Genomic DNA, 19,682 nt, shown 5'->3' with positions numbered 1-19,682 from the left:
TCTTCATTTAAGGGGATGTATAGTAGCTGTGTAATGGAGACTGTCATATCTAGTAACATGTTATTTAACTTCAGGCATTGTAAATGTCTATTTTTCTTTTTATTGTTGATTTTGTATTATGACTTTTCATTAGAGGGGATGTACAGTAGCTGTAAATGGAGACTAAGATCCAGATGTGAGGATACAATGTAGTATTCGTTTCTACTTCCAGACAAAGATGGACTTATAATGAAACTGTGTGCTATATTTTGACAATAGGATGCTGGACACTCTGCCATTGTCCATGCCCGCAATGATGGACATATGATTGTGTATGAAGAACTATATTTTAGTAATGATACAGGGGATCTAGGCGGTGAGGGGGAGGGAATTGGGGATGGGATAAGGGAAATGCCAGGGAGCCTATGGAGCTGTATCATAAAACTATAATAATAATAATAAAATGTTAAAAAAATAGCTAATGTTCATCTGTCACTCCAAAAAATCCTAGAACTCTCTAAGAATTTTACCAAGTCTATTCTGCGTAGGCTCTATAGATGCAACGTGAAGAGTTTTCTTTTTCATTAACCATGTGCCTTATTAGTCAGGGAGATGGACAATTTGATTAATGTTTTTTTCCCCTATGCCTACCAATACAACATGTGTTCTGTAGCCTATGGATCATGGAATCATTTCAATTTTCAAGTCTTAATAGTCTTAATTGTTTAAGAAATACAGTTTTGCAAGGCCATAGCTGCCATAGTGATTTCTCTGGAGGGTCTGGGCAGACTAAATTAAAAACCTTCTGGAAATTATTCATGACTCTAGTTGCTGTTAGGAGCATTTGTGCATCATGGGATGTGGTAAAAATATTTGCTCTAATAAAAGTTTCAAGGAAATTGATGCTAACTCTCATTGGTGAGTTTGGAGGATTGAAGAGCTTAATGGAGACATAACTACATATGTGTAAATAGCAAGAGAACTAGGTGAAGCAGATCCTGCAGTTGTGGCTGTATTGCTACAAAAGTAACATAAGAAATAACTTTTTATTAAAAAATGATGTATTTGAAAGGGCAGAATGACAGTGTTGCTTTACACACTGTCTTTTTTTTTTCCTTCACTCTCTTTAAGTGGTCCCAGCAGCCAGTCCAAAACCAGGGTCTTTACAGGAGTGATAGGGTCCTAAATACTTGAGCCGTTTTTGGTTGCCACCCCAGGTCCATTAGCAGGACACTAGAGTAGAGGTGCTGTGGCTGGGTGTTGAGCTGGCATTCTTAGATGTGATATGGTCACATAAGCTACCTCACAGCACTGCCTCACCCTACACTGATTTTTCTTCTAATTAAAAAGCAGAGAAAGAGAGATCTTTTATCCACTGATTGATTCCTGAAGTGCCCACAACAGTCAGAGTTAGACCTGGCCAGTTCCAGGAGCCAGAAACTCTATCCTGGAACTGCATGTGAATAGCAGGAACCCAGATACTTCAACCATCATTCACTGTTTTAGCAGGAAGATGGATTGGCAGTTAAGGCTAGACTTGATCCAAGACCCTCTGACAGGGACACGGACAGGGACATCTCAAGTGATGTTTTATCTCAGTGCCCCATCTAAAACCACTGCAGTTAAATGAAGTTCAGAACAGTATTTTACTGCTGCATGTAATATCATTGATGAGTGATTCTCAATCCTGTTTCCCTATTACAATCAAAATACTGGGTCCTGTTTTTCATAGATTTCTCATTTAATTGCTTGGAATAGGTGATTTTGTTTTTTAAAGTTTTGTTTATTTGTAGAAAGACCAAGATCAAAAGCTCTAGTTCAGTGCTCAACAAGTACCTCCAATAATTGGGACTTTTCCAGGGTTAAAGCTTGGAACCAGAAGTATATCCAGGTTTCCAATATGAGTGGCAGGAATGTTACTACTTGGTTATCACTGTTGTCCCCCAGGATCTGCATTGGCACGAAGGTGGAGTCAGGAGCTAGAGCCAGGAATTCAGATGCTGTGATGTGACCTTCAGGTTTGTTAACTGATAGGCCAACTTCATGACCTTGGGCTTGGGTAATTCTAATGTATACACCCTGGGCAGAGAACAAAGCTGTGAAATGGTACTTTGGAGACCTACTCTCCCTAAATGAGGCTTCCATGAGTCTCTACTTCCATGAGTCTTCCATGAGTCTTTCCAGTGAAAGCAGGAGAAAATATTCACGTTTTTAGACTAAATGAATAAGATTTCATAAAGAGTCTAAAAAAAGTTAATGCACATTTCACTTCACCTTTTTTGGTCTTTAAAAGAATTTTGTTTATTTGAGAGGCAGAGTTACTAAAGTCAGAGTGGTGGGGTGGAGAAGAGACAGAGCTTCCATCCACTGATTCATTCTCCATGTGTCTGCAGCAGCCAGGGCAGGGCCAGGCTGAAGCCGTGCACCAAGAACTTCTTCAGTTCGTCTGTGTGGGTTCAGGTACTCGAGCTCTTGAACCACTGTTGCTTATCCAGGGGCATTAGTAGGGAGCTGGATCGTAAATGCAGCAGCTGGCACTCGAGCCAGTGCCCAGATCAGATGCTGACAGAGGAGGCAGTGGCTTTACAACTGTGCTTGACTCAAATGCCAGCCCTTTCCCTCACCATTTAGTGCTCTCTTTCATACTTACTGATGTGTTTCATTTCTTAACGTAGAAAGATTAGTTTTGGTTCTTGAGAAGCCATTGCTGTCTAGTTAGCTATAAAATACTGTTACAACTTCTTTTATTCCTCAAATTTGATTTTAATAACAGAAACACATACACACACTTTTCAGAGACAGAGAAACAAAGAGATCTTCTGTCTACTGGTTGACTCCCCAAATGCTGTGAACACCTGGAGCTGGACTAAGCTGAAGCCAGAAACCTGGAACTTAATTTGGGTCTTCTGTAAGAGTAGCGGATATCCAGGCACTGGAGCTGTCAGCAATTGCAAGCAGAGCAGGACTTGAATCCAAGCACTTTCACATGGGGTTCACAAGTGACACCTCTGCTGTACAAATTGCCTGCCCCTGTTACAACCTCTTACAGAAAACTTAGAGTATTGGTCTGTACTGAAATATATTTTTAGAAATTTTTGACACACACACACATTTGGCTGAAGGTATAGAGTGCTCCCTCATCAGCTAGTTCATACACCTGCAATGTTTGAAGCTGAGCAGATCTAAAGTTGGTGGCAAGGAACTCAATCCATAGTTTCCTTGTAGGTGGCAGAAAATTAATTACTTGGCCCATCACTACTGCCTTCCAGGTTGTTCATTTTTTTTTACTGTTTTTTTAAATTAATTATTTTAAATTCATTAATTACATTGTATTATGTGACACAGTTTCATAGATACTTGGATTCTCCCCACCCCTCCCCAAACCCTCCCACCATGGTGGATTCCTCCACCTTGTTGCATAACCACAGCTCAAGTTCAGTTGAGATTCCCCTGTTGCAAGCATATACCATAGAGTCCAGCATCTTATTGTCCAGTCAAGTTCAACGGCTTCTTAGGTATACCCTCTCTGGTCTGAAGGCAGAGCCAGCAGAGTATCATCCCGATCAATTAAAAGCTCCAACATACCATCAGCAAAAATTTACATCATTATGGAATTAATTGACATAGTAATGAGTTAACCAATATGCTAAAAATAAATGCGAGTTCTTAACCACCTTCTGTGACCACCTCATTGACATTTCAATTTTAGTTTATACACAACATATAACATACATAACATAACTTGTTATACATAATATCATATCATCTTAAATTAAGGCAAACATGTGGTATTTAACCTTTTGGGATTGGCTCATTTCCCTTAGCATTATGGTTTCCAGTTTGGCCCATTTGGCCACAAAGAACTGCATTTTGTTTTTTTTTAATAGCTGAGTAGTATTCCATGGAGTAGATGAACCATAGCTTTCTTATCCAATCCTCTGCTGATGGGCATTTTGGCTGCTTCCATGTTTTTGCAATTACTGATTGTGCTGCTATGAACATACAAGTTCCCTGGCAATAAGGGAAATCCAAATTAAAACATCAATGAGGTACCACCTAGCGCCAGTAAGACTGGCCCACATGAATAAAAGCACCAACAACATTTGTTGGCAAGGTTGCGGGGAAAAGGGAACCCTACTCCACTGCTGGTGGGGCTGCAGGCTGGTACAGCCTCTATGGAAATCAGTATGGAGAACATTCAAACAACTCAAAATCAACATACCGTATGATCCAGCAATAGCACTCCTAGGAATATATCCAGAACGCTTGTTTTATGAGAAACCAACAGGTTGTTCAGTTGTAAGATGAGATCAGCAGCCACTGTTGGGTATTCAGTCCAGATTCTTGGACATGGAAGTTGGGCTTCATAATCACTAAATTATATTCCTGCCCCCGCATAGGTCTTAGAGTATTGATGATGTTTACCAATTAATTTAGATAATATAAAAGTATATCATGATAGGTGCTATAGGATTGACTCTTCTGATTCAAGCCAGGTAAAATCAGGGTGGTTGTGAGTACTTCCTTGTTATCATGTTTTCCTCAGAATAAAACCCATTGTGCAGTTCTTTTCTCTCTCTTTTTTTTTTAAAGATTCATTTATTTTTCTTGGAAAGGCAGATTTACAGAGAGAAGGATAAAGAGAAAGATCTTCCATCAGCTGGTTTACTCCCCAAATGGCTGCAACAGCGGAGCTGAGCTGGTCTGAAGCCAGGAACCACACACGAGTGCAGGGTCCTAAGGCTTTGGGCCATCCTTGACGGCTTTCCCAGTCCACAAGCAGGGAGTTGATAGGGAAGTGGAGCAGCCAGGATATGAACCAGTGCCCATATGGGATCCTGGCACATGCAAGGCTAGGACTTTAGCCACTAGGCTGTCATGCCATGCCCGCGCATTGCTTTTCAAACTTGTTAGAATAGCAGCAGTTTTTGCACTCATACAACTAGCAGTGTCTGATTCAGAGTAAATTCAGAGTAAATGAAAAGTAGGTCTAAGTAAAAACTCCCAAGATTGTTCCTTTTGGCCCTCATTCCAGGTGGGAGTGTCAGTTCAAGTCTGCTCTGCTTTCATTCTGGCTTCCCACTAATAAGGCTGGGAGGTAGGGGGTGATGACGTAAGTGCTGATGCTCCCGCTGTGCATGTGCCAGATGATGGAGTTCCAGACTCCTGTCTTAACTCAGGGTTAGGGTCCTATACAGTTGCCTAGTGGCTAAAGTCCTTGCTTTACATGTGCGGGGATCCCATATGGGTGCCAGTTTGTATGTATCCCAAGTGCTCCATTTCCCTTCCAGCTCCCTTCCAGCTGTTTGTTGCCCTGGAAGGCAGTGGAGGTTAGTCCAAGGCCTTGGGATCCTGCATCCTGTGGGAGACCCAGAAGAGTCTCCTGACTCCTGGCTTTGGATCGGCTCAGCTCTGGTTCTTGCGTCCACTTGAGGAGTGAAGCAGTGAATGGAAAATCTTTGTCTGTCTCTCCTTCTCTCTGTAAATCTCCCTTTCCAATAAAAATAGAAAAATAAATCTTAAAAAACAAACCCTCAGGATGACCTCAGGCTTGACTTTTGTGAACACTTGGTGATTGAATCAATGGTTACGTTCTACACTCTCCTCCCCCCTAATTTTATTGTATTTTGATTTTTTTTCTCCCCACTCATTTAAAAAAACAAGTGCATTTCAGCCTTTGTAAGGCAATAATGTTCATTAAATATCTTTTCTGAAGTAAGAAAGAATAATTAGGTAGTCCGAATGTAGGATAAAATTGTGAATGACCGACTTGCCTAAAACATTGACTTAGAAATTTCCAAAAGCTGCAATTAAGAGTAGTATTTTTCAATAACTTTAAAATATACTCCTTTTTAAAAAAATATAGTCCTTTTAATTTTCTAGTAGTAATAGTAATAGCAACAGAAGTAGTATTCTTGGTGTTGAGTTCCCATTCAGAAATGAATAACCTTTCTAGAACACTTGGCAGAGGCCTGAGTACAACCCAACACTTGAATTGTAATCAAGTCCCAGTAAAATGGGCTTGGTGGTACAGTATCTCTGAGGCAATGTGTTTTACCCCTAGCTATAAACCATGAAATAAGTACTCTGTTTGCTACAGTACAAAGACTGCACTGTAGGAGGTGAACTTTGCTTTAATTTTTTTCTATTTTTATTTATTTGAGTACTCAGCCTTTTTATTCAGATTCTGAGTATTTTGATGTGTAAGTGTAAAAGAAGTCAATTTTGAAACTATGACATTTATTTATTAAGACTATGTTAATACTTTAAACAGCTGTTCATGGGCCTGGCCGCGTGGCCTAGTGGCTAAAGTCCTCACCTTGAACGCCCCGGGATCCCATATGGGCGCTGGTTCTAATCCTGGCAGCTCCACTTCCCATCCAGCTCCCTGCTTGTGGCCTGGGAAAGCAGTCGAGGACGGCCCAATGCATTGGGACCCTGCACCTGTGTGGGAGACCCGGAAGAGGTTCCTGGTTCCCGGCATCGGATCGGCGCGCACCGGCCGTTGCAGCTCACTTGGGGAGTGAATCATCGGACGGAAGATCTTCCTCTGTGTCTCTCCTCCTCTTTGTATATCTGACTTTGTAATAAAAATAAATAAATCTTCAAAAAAAAATCTGTTCATAAAAAGATAGGACACATTTATAGAACTGCTGCTCAGGCCAGATCCCTCCCTGCAGAGGGAGTTCTCAGCCTAAAGTCATTCTTTGAGGACGAGAAAAATCCTGGTTTGAGCTCACCCACTTCTTGACTTGGCCAGCAGGCTCAGCAGCACTTGCAGATGGTTCCCTTCTGTTATGAAAGTGAACATCAGTTGTGTGTGAGCTTTCTCCTGCTCTCTCTTTCTCTAGTTACGTATTTGAAAGAGCTTCACGAAGTTTCCCTCCCTTGGTTGACTCCGCAGATACCTGCAACAGTCAGGGCTGAGCCAGGTATTGTAGACAGTGGGTTTATCCACTCTGCTGTTGTATTGACCCTCCAAGTTGTCTGTTTTTAGAGCCCTTACCTTCTTCCTTTGCTAGTGGCAGGAGGAGGACTCGGGTCACTTAGAGGATTGATTTGAGGAACATTTCCTGGAACATTGATTTCAGAATCAAATGACTTTCTTCCTCTTTCCACGTACTGCAGAAGCAGTCTGGAAAAGCAAAGCCACACACCTCGCTGTTCCCCAGGGGAAAAAAAAAATGTCTCATCAAAGATAATTTCCATGGGAACTGACTGGCTATTCAGTACTTGTCCATCTGAGACATCTTTGCTTCCGTCCTTTGCTCTGTAGTGCCTGGGCTGAATTTTCTTTTTAAAAATAAAGTGGTATGCTGTGGGTGCTTAAGTCACCTGCAATTCTGACGTCACATGTTGGAGCTCAGGTTCAGGTCCCTGCTGTTCTGCTTGTAATACAGCTGCCTGGTAACGCACTTGGGAAGGCAGCATCTGATGCTGCTGATACTCAAGTGAGAGTGGAATTACTGGCTCACTCCTGCCTTCATCTGGCTCAACCCTCAATTTTTCAGCCATTTGGGGAGTGAACTAGTAGATGGAAGATCTCTGTATCTTTTCTTCTTTCTATGCCATTCTGCTTTTTAAACATATAAGAATAAATAAATTTTGATGAAATGTAAAAAAATTTAAAAAGCTGCTTATGAATCCCAGTCCTACCACATCTTTTTTTTTTTTAAAGACTGTAAGCCTCCTGAGGCCTTTCTCTTTTTTTTTTTTTTAAGATTTTTTTTTTTTATTATTATTGAAAAGCCAGATATACAGATAGGAGAGACAGAGAGGAAAATCTTCTGTCCGATGATTCACTCCCCAGGTGAGCCGCAACGGGCCGATGCACGCCGATCCGATGCCGGGAACCAGGAATCTCTTCCGGGTCTCCCACATGGGTGCAGGGTCCCAATGCATTGGGCCGTCCTCGACTGCTTTCCCAGGCCACAAGCAGGGAGCTGGATGGGAAGTGGAGCTGCCGGGATTAGAACCGGCGCCCATATGGGATCTCGGGGCATTCAAGGCGAGGACTTTAGCCACTAGGCCACGCCGCCGGGCCTCCCTACCACATCTTAATTGTGAGATCTTGAATGAGTTAAACTTTCCTCCACATGGAAGTTTTACTGTTCACCTATATCAAGGATAGTGTAAAAATTAAGTTAGAAAGCAAGTGCAAATATCTCGCCAAATGGTAGACTCTCAGAGATATATTGGATTTCTTTTTAAATAATAATAATGTAGAATTTTTTTTAAGTACGGAATTCTTAGAAATGAATTGTTTGCTGCGTCATTCTGTTTCACTGTCATATTTCAGGGACTTTTGCTTATCTCTTCAATATTAACTCATGCTTTAATCATCATTAAGAGAAAAACAGACCTTTACTAATAATCATTTTATGCCATTGACTATTATTGCCTAATGTTGAAAGATTTTATTAGTTTTACTCTCTGTATTATGTGTATTTTATTTCTCTTTTTTTTTCTTTCTTCTTTTTTTTTTTTAAAGATTTATTCATTTTTTATTACAAAGTCAGATATACAGAGAGGAGGAGAGACAGAGAGGAAGATCTTCTGTCTGATGATTCACTCCCCAAGTGAGCCGCAATGGGCCGATGCGCGCCGATCCAAAGCCGGGAACCTGGAACCTCTTCCGGGTCTCCCACACGGGTACAGGGTCCCAAAGCTTTGGGCCATCCTCAACTGCTTTCCCAGGCCACAAGCAGGGAGCTGGATGGGAAGTGGAGCTGCCGGGATTAGAACCGGCGTCCATATGGGATCCCGGGGTGCGTACAAGGCGAGGACTTTAGCTGCCAGGCCACGCTGCCAGGCCCGTTTTTTTTTTCTTAAAGCTGCTGGTTTTTTTTTTTTTTTTTTCCATAAAAGCTGATTTATAGAGTACTATAGAAATCCTAGGGCAGCTATCCAGAAAGACATGGCAGTGACTTTGTCATCTGGATCACTGTGAGGTCAATCTGTAAACTTTGCTAAAAATTATTCACAAGTGTTTGCTTTCAACTAAACATTTCAGCCCAGAAAAGAAAAATTCTGGCTAGTGGGTACTTTGTTACTTCCTGCAGGTAACAAGAACAAAGCAGTCTTCACTATGCTATAATAGATTTGAAGAAAAAAAAAGTACAAGCATCAAAATAGGAGGTTTCTGGTTTATGCCTGCAGACATTAATTTTGTGGGTTAGTTGCAGTCTTATTGGTCTTCTCTAACATATTTCATTTCTTTCTTTTATTTTTTAATCAATGTGTCTAGTGGCCCCAAAAAAGATTTGAGAAAAATCTGGTTAGTTGGTGTTACTTCTTCAAATAGAATTCAGTATGAAAAGGTTTGAAAATCATATTTGAAATGATAAGTTGACATTTCTGAAAAGTTTGTTTATTTTTGGCCTCTTAATGAGGTAGTACCATAAATCATTTTTTTGAACAGCTGAAGCATTTTTTTTTTCTCAATTAAATTTAGAATTTGGGGCTGGCACCATGGCATAGTAGGTCCTGGCATTCTATTTACTTTCCTAAAATGACTGTCAGTTCAAATCTGGCTGTTCCACTTCTATTCCAATTTCCTGATAATGTGCCACCCACCTGGAGAGCTGGCTTCAGACTGGCCCAGCCCTGGCAGTTGCAATTATTTGGGGAGTGAATCAGTGGGTGGAAGATTTCTCTCTCTCTCTTTGTAAATCTACCTTTCAAATATACATAAATGAATCTTTAAAAAAAAAACTTGGAGTTTTCTGTTTCAAGATCAAAACAGGGAAGTACATGGGGAGTGTTTACACTGTTAGTATTTAGCTAGATTAATTATATTTTATTTTTGCTGCAGTGTGATTCAAATTTATCCAAAATCACCCATTAGTGGTTTGCTTAGGACTAGAAGGCTTTGATTTATAACATATATATATTTAAAAAAATTTTTTTAAGATTTTTATTACAAAGTCAGATATACTGAGAGGAGGAGAGATAGAGAGGAAGTGGAGCTGCCGGGATTAGAACCAGCGTCCATATGGGATCAAGGCGAGGATCTTAGCCACTAGGCCATGCCGCCGAGCCCAACATACATATTTTTTAAGTTATTAGCTGAGCCATGTCATGAGAAATGAACAGTTCTGCCAGTAATAGCTAGTAATAAGACAAATGAGAATTTATGCAGAGAAAGAAATACTGCTTTCATCCTTCATGTATATTTTTTACTTTTTCTAAAAAACAAGAATAAAAAGTTTCAAGTGGTTGATTCTTCTTCAAGGAAACACTTGTGTTATATTTGCAGTGAGGTTAGATACAGCAAAGAGCATTGGGAGTGACTTAATAAAGGAGTCCATACAGATTTGCTGAATGTATGTGTTGTTTTGTTGAAGAGACCTTCCTTCTTCTCATCAGAATTTACTTTTATTAAAGTAAATAGTAAGATTCCTTTAGAATGTCATTATTCTCACAAATATTTGAATGGCAGAGCTCTGTAAAATACATGGTACCAAGCTGGTTTATGTGGAAGAGGCCACCCTGTGAACTTTAAGCCGCATAGTTATTTTTCTTATAAACTGCCAACTATGTATTTAAACATTTATTTCTCTGAGATTAACATATTCCAAAGTTTACGTGACTCTGCATTTTGAACTTCAGTGAAAGCTTAGTCCAGGAATTAGGAAATTTGTCTGCCTTATTTGTTTGTTAACTGCATAAACTTTTCTTATGGTGGTTAAGTTGCTTGTAAAATCTCTCTGCTGACATATGTTTACTAGGCCTCCTAGGAAACCTATTCCATTGTCAGTCTTTCTTAGGCACCCTTTCCTTGAACTGTGTTCCTGCATCTTTCTCTTTGGTTTGTAGAAATTAAGGCAGCAGTGCTTTCTTAGCGATCTTTCCAAGTATGTGTTCTTTGATTTCTTATATTGTCTATAAACAGAAGTGCTCAGTCTTGCTCTGGTCCCGTAATTCACCCTAATGCAGTAAATGAATATACCCTTTGTTGTCGTCATCCTTTGTTTTCCTGAACAAAGCTTGTTTGAGAATTCTAGCTTCTGCCTTAGAATTCTCCGTGTTACTACCTACCATGCACTGAGAGGACTTTTAGGGTTTGTTGTTGCTCTATCTGTTTCCTCTGCACTCCTGTATATGCTCTTCTTTCCCTTCTTCACCTCCCAAGCATATACCCAGCAACCTGTAGGGACATAGTCTGGACCTGCTGTGTGCAGTATCGTAGCCCCTCAGGCCACCTGTGGCTTTTGAGCAGTCAAAATATAGCAGGTATGAGATATGCTAAAACGCAAAGTGTTACCAGAAGTTGAAGCTTATTTCAAGAAAAAACAATGAAATACCTTGAAAATTTTATATTGGTTGCAGTATTAAATTTCAGCTATATCTTGTTCAATAACATTACTAATATTAATTTTACCTGTTCAAAATAACTGTGTATCAGAAAATTTTAAGTTACTTAAATGGCTTCTACAGTATTTTTAGTATTTTTTTAAAAAACACTTTATTTTACTTGAAAGTCAGAGTTACAGAGAAAGGGAGATCTTTCATCTGCTGCCTCACTCCCCAGTTGGCCACAGTGGCCAGAGCTGGGCTGGTCTGAAGCTAGGAATAAAGAGCTTCTTCCAGGTCTCCTGTGTGAGTACAAGGGCCCAAAGTCTTGGGCCATCCTCTGCTGCTTTCCCAGGCCTTCAGCAGACAGCTGGATCTGAAGTAGAGCAACCTGGACTTGAGCCAGCACCCATATGGAATGCTGGCATTCCAGTGATGGATAAGTGATTAGCCTGTAAGGCCACTGTGCTGGCTCCTGCTGTATCATTTTAAAAATGATTTCATCACAGTGGTTTTGAATTAAGTAGAAATGAATCTAGCCAGAAACACTCTGAATAAAGGTAGTTTATTTATCCATTCTTTGAAACTTTCAGTCTTTTTACTTTCATGGTAATTTTTCTTCTGCCCATCTCAACAATATTTGTTTCAAATAACTTGTGATAATTTGGTCCCTTAAGTGATTTCACTTATGCTCAGTGGCAAGGACTGTTGGTTACATGCTACTGATTCTTGGACTACATCTCTGCTTGACTTTACTTCTCCACATGTGTTGATTGCTCTGTAGATTTTGTACCTGGAAGGTTCTCTATCAGGTAAAGATTTACATATTTACATAAGTAAGTCAAATTACCTCTTCTAAATTCAAAGCAGAGAAAATAACTTCTATAAAAGCCTTAAGAGCGATTTGGCTTTAGGGAGGTAAGTAAGGCTAATACAGTGTTACAGTAATTATATGAGTTGAGAAATGGAGGAAGTCGGGGGCCCATTGTTATGATCTCTGTCAGCATTCTTATCCACCTAACCTTGGAACATCAGCTTTCTATACCTTGTATTTGATTTCTAACTGTACATTTCCCAAATGTCACTTCTCATCCAGATTGACTGTGGTGGATTAGTCCTTTCTGTCATGTGCCTGATTAATAGCTCCCTACCTGGCATCTTGACACCAGTGTCTTCTTTACCACTTTGTGGCATTGTAATACTTATTGAGGAAATATGATCACATCACCAGGTCTGTGGGTGGGCCGGGCCAAGCTAGCTTGTAGTACCCACTGTTGACAACTGGTATGGGTGTAGGCTGGTTTGGCTAGACCACAGGACCCGCCAGCAAGTGTTGGAACTAGGGGCAGGTCATGTCACCCTGGGCCTCGTCACCCACCAGCATATATGTGGGCTGAAATTGAGGGCAGAGTGGGCTGGGCTATGCTGCAGTACCTGCTAGTACACACAAGAGCCAATGCAGGATTCAGGCCAGGCCTGTCTGGGCTGCAACACCCACCGTTCACATAAGGGTGGGCCAGGCTAGTACATATCCTAGCACCCACTGGCACTCATGAGATCAGAAGGAGTACAGGATGGGCTGGGCAGGTTTGCAGCACCCATCAGCATGTGTATTGGCAGGATCTGCGGGTGGGTCGGGCTAAGGTAAACTACAGCACTCATGGGTTTGCATGAGAGCTGGAGGGTGTGCAGGCTAGGCCAGGCTTGGCCATAGCACTGGCTGACATGCAGACTTGGGGCAGGTGTGATGCGGGTTTTGGGGAATTTCCCTGACTAAGCCATAGCATCTGTTGGTTTGCATGAGGGCATTTGGCAAGCTGGGCTAGGCTAGGGTTAGGGTTTGGGTGAGAGCTGGGACTGGAGGCAGAAATGACCAGGCAGCTGCATCCACTGGTATGTGCACTAGGTGGTACACACAAGTCACATCTGAGGTTCTCCCTAGGCAAGGTTTCTTGGGGGATTCCCCAACTGGAATGCTAGACTCAAATCCTGGTCTCAGGGTAAATCACAAAATATGTGGTCTCAACTTAGAATGCATGTATTGGGACTGGTTCTCCTCAGATACTGAAACCCGTGCAATAGAGAACAGACCCAAATACACATGAAGACATGGCAGACAGTTCATCTAAGTCAAGTATCTCAACAAAAGATAGAAAGCAGAGCAGGTTAAACAACTTTCTTGGCCAGTCTTTGCAACAAATATCTGGGTCATTGGATATACCAAAATAGATCTGTTCAAACAGTAGACCCTGTAGAAAGATTTTCTTAACCCTGGTGCAGAGATGCAATGCTACCAACATCTCAGAACTAAGAGCCCTCAGAACATTTTCCCCCACATCGGGGTTTCTAAGGTGACCATCTCCACCCCTAATGCTGATAGAGTTTGACAGCAAGGAACAGGCTTCCCCTTCCAACACTCCTCCACCCCCTGCAGACACAGGAGGAAGAAAAGGAAAGGAAGGAAAAAGATCTGAACCATTTATCTCACCCATCCTCCTCTGTACCTCAGTCCTCCCCGTCCTGATCAGAGGCCCATGTGGACATGCAGCCCTTTCAACAATATTTAAAATAAGGGGAAAAATACATCTTAAAATAAAAGATTGGCCCAAATTAAAATGTATTATCCATTTTATATTAAAATGTAAATATGATGATACTGCTGCTCTATTTACCATCTCCTAAGTATTTCTGTGATAAAGTCATTGTGAGATAAATCTCAGTCTGACCCAAAGTCTGTGACCTCTGCTTTTCTTCTGTTTGCTTCTGTGGTCTGGCTTTCCTCACCTGTTTGTGATTGAGTAGACATGTCTGCCATTTTCAGATCTTTATACTTGTGTTTGCCTGCACATGTTGCCTGTCTCCTCTCAGGATCCAGTGGAAGCTTACCAGCCATCACTTGTTGAGATCTCACTTATGTAGTCTGCTTGGAAATCTGCCGGGAAGGTTAAACTCATTTCTGCTTCCATAATTCTTTATATGTTTGCATTTTCTTTATCACCTTACAATTGTTAAGTTGCAGATGCTGCACAGGAATCACTTCTTTTGCAGCTCTATTTCCATGTCTTTCAGTAGATACTGCACCTACAAGTTCGTAAATTTGTTGGTTGCTGCATGTTAAGTGTAGTTTGAGAGATTTTTTTGAAAAACTTAAGAATCTTGTTTTGAAGCCTTGTTAACCCTAAAAGTCAAAAGAGTATTGACCATGCCATTCAGGGATTCTTAAGAAAACCCTTGGTGAGTGGGGTTGAGGGAAGAACAGCACAAGTTCCGTGGACAATGTGGTGATACTGCATTCACCGCCCGATCAACTGGAGAGGCTGTGTTTTCTTCAAAATAGACTTGGCCTAATTATGATGATGTTTGTCAGCCTAATTAGCCTCTGGTTTTGCTTGCCTTTGTTTTTTTCTTTTTTTAAAGATTTATTTTATTTTATTACAGCCAGATATACAGAGAGGAGGAGAGACAGAGAGGAAGATCTTCTGTCTGATGATTCACTCCCCAAGTGAGCCGCAATGGGCCGGTGCGCCCCAATCCGAAGCCGGGAACCTGGAACCTCTTCCGGGTCTCCCATGCAGGTGCAGTGTCCCAATGCATTGGGCCATCTTCAACTGCTTTCCCAAGCAGGGAACTGGATGGGAAGTGGAGCTGCCGGGATTAGAACCGGCGCCCATATGGGATCCCGGGGCTTTCAAGGCGAGGACTTTAGCTGCTAGGCCATGCCGCCGGGCCCTTGCCTTTGTTTTTGTATTGTCAGGAATTTGGTATGTCTGCTTGGTGGGGGTGGAACCATGGTGTTGCCTAAATTGAGTTTTATCATAAACCGGTTAGTGTTATTGATGGGAAGTTTTTAGGAAATTGTTAATTTATTGGTAGGAATGGGAGAAAACGTCAGGTGTTCTGAGACAGAAATTTCTGCTGAGTTACTGGTAACAGGAAGTGAAGGGCCATTGATGGATGACTCAGCTGTTCTCTGGGCCTGTCTCATGTGATTGAGCGTGTATGATGTCTGTTTATTCCTAAGTACTATGGGAGTCACATTACAAAACCAGCTTAATGTTTATTTAGCTAGCTGAGTGATATCTAAAAATAACTTGTGGAGGTTTGTGTTTTTGTACTATATTTGCCATCATTAGATATGGAAATCATAATGGAGACCCATCATTTGAGTGTTTTCTAAGCAATTTTGAGTGTGGAGTGACCAGTACAGTTTCAGTGTAAAGGTAAAAGCTTTAGTATTTGAAGAAGGAAAAGATGATAGCTTCCTAATTCTCAAAAGCTAATTCTGTACTATTTTATTTTCATCTATATTGTAGACGTTCTTGCATTTTGTGTGTGTCAGGTTGCCATTGAGGTATTTATGTGCTAAAATTTTTATATAGAAACTTTTCCCTCTTATTGTGAAGTTATAATAAAACGTCTTTTGAGATGCAAATAGTGTTATATATTTACTGATTCTATCTTAATGTGAAATTCTAGCAATACTTCTTTTTTTAATTTACTCAGCTTGGACTAAAGGTTTTGCTGCTGCTTACTATAATTGAGACTTCAGTGTGTTCAACTGGGATTATTATGCTGGGCAACTATTTATATTCTTGGCTCTGAAGGGAGAGTCCTTGGAAGTCTGAGCATACATAATCTTAGTTTTCTGGGAAGCAGTGAGTCATTTCAATGTATTCCTTTTGACATTTGAATGTTCTTACTCTTTGAGGTTCAGCATATGCAGCATATCAACTTGAATCTGAGATTCTTTCAAAAGAAAAAGGGAAAGATGAGTCATTAAGAAGAAAGAAATATCAGCATTCTGTTTTCAGTAATGCTTTCCTTAGTGGGAATATTTGATTACTTTAGTCTTTAGAATTATTTATTCTAAAGTTGATGCTACAGATAACAGAAGGTCAGATGATTTAAAAAAAAACCAAATAAACGTAAATGTGCAATGTCTTAAGTTTTGTTTGTTTAGAATGTTAACCTGGGCAGGTGTTTGAGATTGTGGTTAATGATGAAGATGCCGTCTAGGATATCTGCATTCACGTTGATTCTAGTTTCCTACTGATGTGCACCTGGACAGACAGTATCTGGGTCCCTGTTACCTATGTGGGACACTTGGATTGACTTCCAGGCTGCTGAGTTTGACTTAGCCTGGCCCCAGTTGTAGTCATCTGGGGAGTACATCAACAGATAGGATATAACAGGTAGGAGGTACGTGTCTCCTGATTCTCTTCATGTAAATGAGATGCACCCTGAACATCATCTTAAAGGAATTCCACCAATTGTACTGTGGATTTATCCCATATGCCCTTATCCAAGTAAACATAGAGCACATTGGTAATTTCTGACTGTTATAGTTACCTGTGCCTGACAACCTAGATTCACCGTACTGCTTAGGCATATTACCGAAATCAAATAGACTCAATTATTCCACAAGGAATAAATTCAGATTTGGGAAAAAAGGATGTGGTTCCTTAGTTTCGATTAGAATGAAAGTTGTCATAGATCTCACTGAACCCTGATTTTTATGCAGACACAATGCTTTGCTTTGTGAAGAAGACATTATTATAAAAGTAATACCTTTTGGGCCTGGCGGCATGGCCTAGCAGCTAAAGTCCTCGCCTTGTACGCGCCCTGGGATCCCATATGGGCGCCGGTTCTAATCCCGGCAGCTCCAGTTCACATCCAGCTCCCTGCTTGTGGCCTGGGAAAGCAGTCGAGGATGGCCCAGTGCTTTGGGACACTGCACCTGCATGGGAGACCCGGAAGAGGTTCCAGGTTCCGGGCTTTGGATCGGCACGCACCGGCCGTTGTGCTCACTTGGGGAGTGAATCATCAGACAGAAGATCTTCCTCTCTGTCTCTCCTCCTCTCTGTATATCCAGCTGTCCAATAATAATAAATCTTAAAAAAAAAGTAATACCTTTTGCTTTCATAGTTGGGAAAATATTTGTTCTCCCTGGATTATTCTTGCTCTTGTATTTTTTTTTTCTTCTCACTTCACTGAAATCTGTCAAAGGTATTCTGTTTTGTGTAGATGATTAAATGTTGAATTTAAAAATCTGAGTTGGAGACAGGTATTTGACCTGGTAGTTCAGATGGCTCTGAGCCTGTGTCTATCCGAGTCCCTGGGTTTGGTTCCTGGCTCAGGCTCTGTTAGTGTGGCCCTTGAAAGCTGCAGTGGTAGCCTAAGCAATAAGGATTCTGTCTCCCATGTGGGCTATCCAAGTTGGTCTCCTGGCTCCTGATTTTGGGTACCCTGCTGTTGGAGGCATTTGGAACCCAGTAGATGGTGCGAGGGTTTTTTTTTTTTTACAATGCTAGTGGCTTTGTATAGGTATCTACCATTTATCAGTTTCATGTTAGACAGCTCTGCTTTATCAGATACAGCTTAAAATTAAACAAGAACCAAGCAGTAGCGTATTAGAATATATGTTCAAATAGTATTTATCAGTTAACTATTGAAGTTGAATAAAAGCTATTGAAACTAACTTTTAAAATTATTTTATTATGGCATATTAATGCTTTAAAGTGTTTTTCTAACTGTGGAGCACAAAAGACTATCTTAACCATTTTTAGGTATGTATGTCTTCTTGTGCATCTGCAAACACAGTGTTATCTCCATCTTCGAAAATGAAGCTGCCTCTTAAATAACTTCCTCCTTTCCCATCTCCTGACAACCTGAACTTTACTTTTTCCCTCTGTGAATTTGGTTTATTTATATTACCTTCTAAAAGTATTTGTTTTCTTGTTTAGAAAGAAGTCTGTCTTAATTGTAGTTTATACCCTTAGGGTTCGTGCATGTTCATGTGTCAGAATTCCTTTGTTTAGGCAGAATAATATTATATTGTATCTGGAGATGAATCTCAAGATCTTGTATGAGCTGAGTGACTTCCACTGTCTTGCTTTCGTCATTGTTATTGTTTGCCCCCCTTTTTTTTTGCAGTTATCACTATGCATCTTTTTGTAAATTTGTGTGTTTTTTTCTGCTAAGGGTTCACTGAGTTTCTTATTTTTGTATATATATGTTTTTTTGTAAAAAATTTGTACATTTCTGCCATTTATTGTGAAATAAACTTTCTACCCATTTTATTCTATTTTTTCTCTAATGTGAATTTTTATTTACTTTGCAGTGTTACATAAATCTCTTAAGGTTTTTATTTTTCTTTATCTTTTTCTTGGATTAGGTCATTTGAAATAACTACTGTGCAAGATGGTTATGTTTTTGGCTATTCACATCTGCTGTTGAGCCTCTAGTAAAATCCTTGAATTTAGTTAAAATTTTAAGCTTAATTTCTAGTTGATTCTTTTTTTTTTCAACTTTATACTCCTGTCAGTATTCTCCTTGTCTTGTTCCTTTTTACCTGATTTCTTCTGCTTGCTGTCCTTATTTTCCTTTAGATTCCTATAGAGCCTATTAAGTCAGTTGTTTTTAAATATCCTTATCTTAGAATTGCACATTTAAAGTATGTTAAATGTGTTCTATTCGTGTAATAAATTAAGAAAAATAAGGTATTTCAAATGTTTCCTTAGTGTCAGCTTGAATGTTTGTTTTGTAATTTGGAATGGGTCAGGTTTGTCTACATCTTACAGTGTTTTTTGAAAGTTGGACACTTGAGGGTCGGTGCGCGCCATGCAGGCTTCAGCATCTACCCCCCACTTCCGGGGCAGGAGAGCTCCCTGAGGTGGGCAGGAAAGAAATTTGAGGAGATCCCGATTGCACACATCAAGGCATCCTATAACAACACACAGATCCAGGTCGTATCTGCCACCAACCAATCACTCGCCCGCACATCCTGTGGCACAGAGGGGTTTCGGAATGCCAAGAAGGCCACCGGTGTCGCCGCACAGACGGCAGCCATAGCTGCAGCGGCAAAAGCCTCAGGGAAGGGGGTGACACACGTCTGCGTGGTGGTGAAGGGCCTGGGGCCAGGGCGCCTGTCTGCCATCAAGGGGCTGACCATGGGGGGCCTGGAAGTGATCTCCATCACAGATAACACCCCTATCCCGCACAACGGCTGCCGCCCCAAGAAGGCCAGGAGGCTGTGAGGGAGGCCAACTCCAGGGAGCAGTCAGTGAGTGGCTGCAGTCTAGATGGGCATGTTGGGCAATGTGGCCTGGCCTCAGCCTTCCCCTCAGAATAAAGCACTGTGTGGCCACCACAAAAAAAAAAAAAAAAAAAAAAAAAAACGAAAGTTGGACACTTGAAACAGTAGCCTCCTCTTCTGGGTTTTCTGCATCCGCTTGTTTCCTTGGCTAAAGGTCTTCCAGCTCCATCCGTGTAATCACACATGACAGGATTTGTTTTAAATGGCTAAAATATATTTCAAAGGTGTATGTGTATCGCACTTTGCCTTTTGATGCGTCTGCTGATGGCAACCTAGGGTTTCTGCACTAATGCTTGTACTGTGTGTTAAATCT

General features: G+C 40.9%; 2 protein-coding genes across 13 annotated transcripts in view; both read left to right on the top strand.

The window, feature by feature from the left end:
• The window catches only part of EIF4G3 (eukaryotic translation initiation factor 4 gamma 3), a 352,621-nt gene that overhangs the window by 143,308 nt on the left and 189,631 nt on the right, over window positions 1–19,682 (top strand). The window lies entirely within an intron of this gene.
• On the top strand, window positions 5,088–19,311 carry LOC118758093 (small ribosomal subunit protein uS11m-like). Its single transcript, XM_058660853.1, has 2 exons — window positions 5,088–5,092; window positions 18,836–19,311. The coding sequence occupies exons 1-2, from the start codon at window positions 5,088–5,090 to the stop codon at window positions 19,308–19,310; spliced, it is 480 nt and encodes a 159-aa protein (XP_058516836.1). The 3' UTR covers window position 19,311.

This window comes from Ochotona princeps, chromosome 2 (genome assembly GCF_030435755.1).
Source record: "Ochotona princeps isolate mOchPri1 chromosome 2, mOchPri1.hap1, whole genome shotgun sequence".
In the NCBI taxonomy this organism is placed as follows: domain Eukaryota; kingdom Metazoa; phylum Chordata; class Mammalia; order Lagomorpha; family Ochotonidae; genus Ochotona; species Ochotona princeps.
Note: the sequence above shows the minus strand (reverse complement) of the source record. Positions and strands in the feature narration are given on the sequence as shown.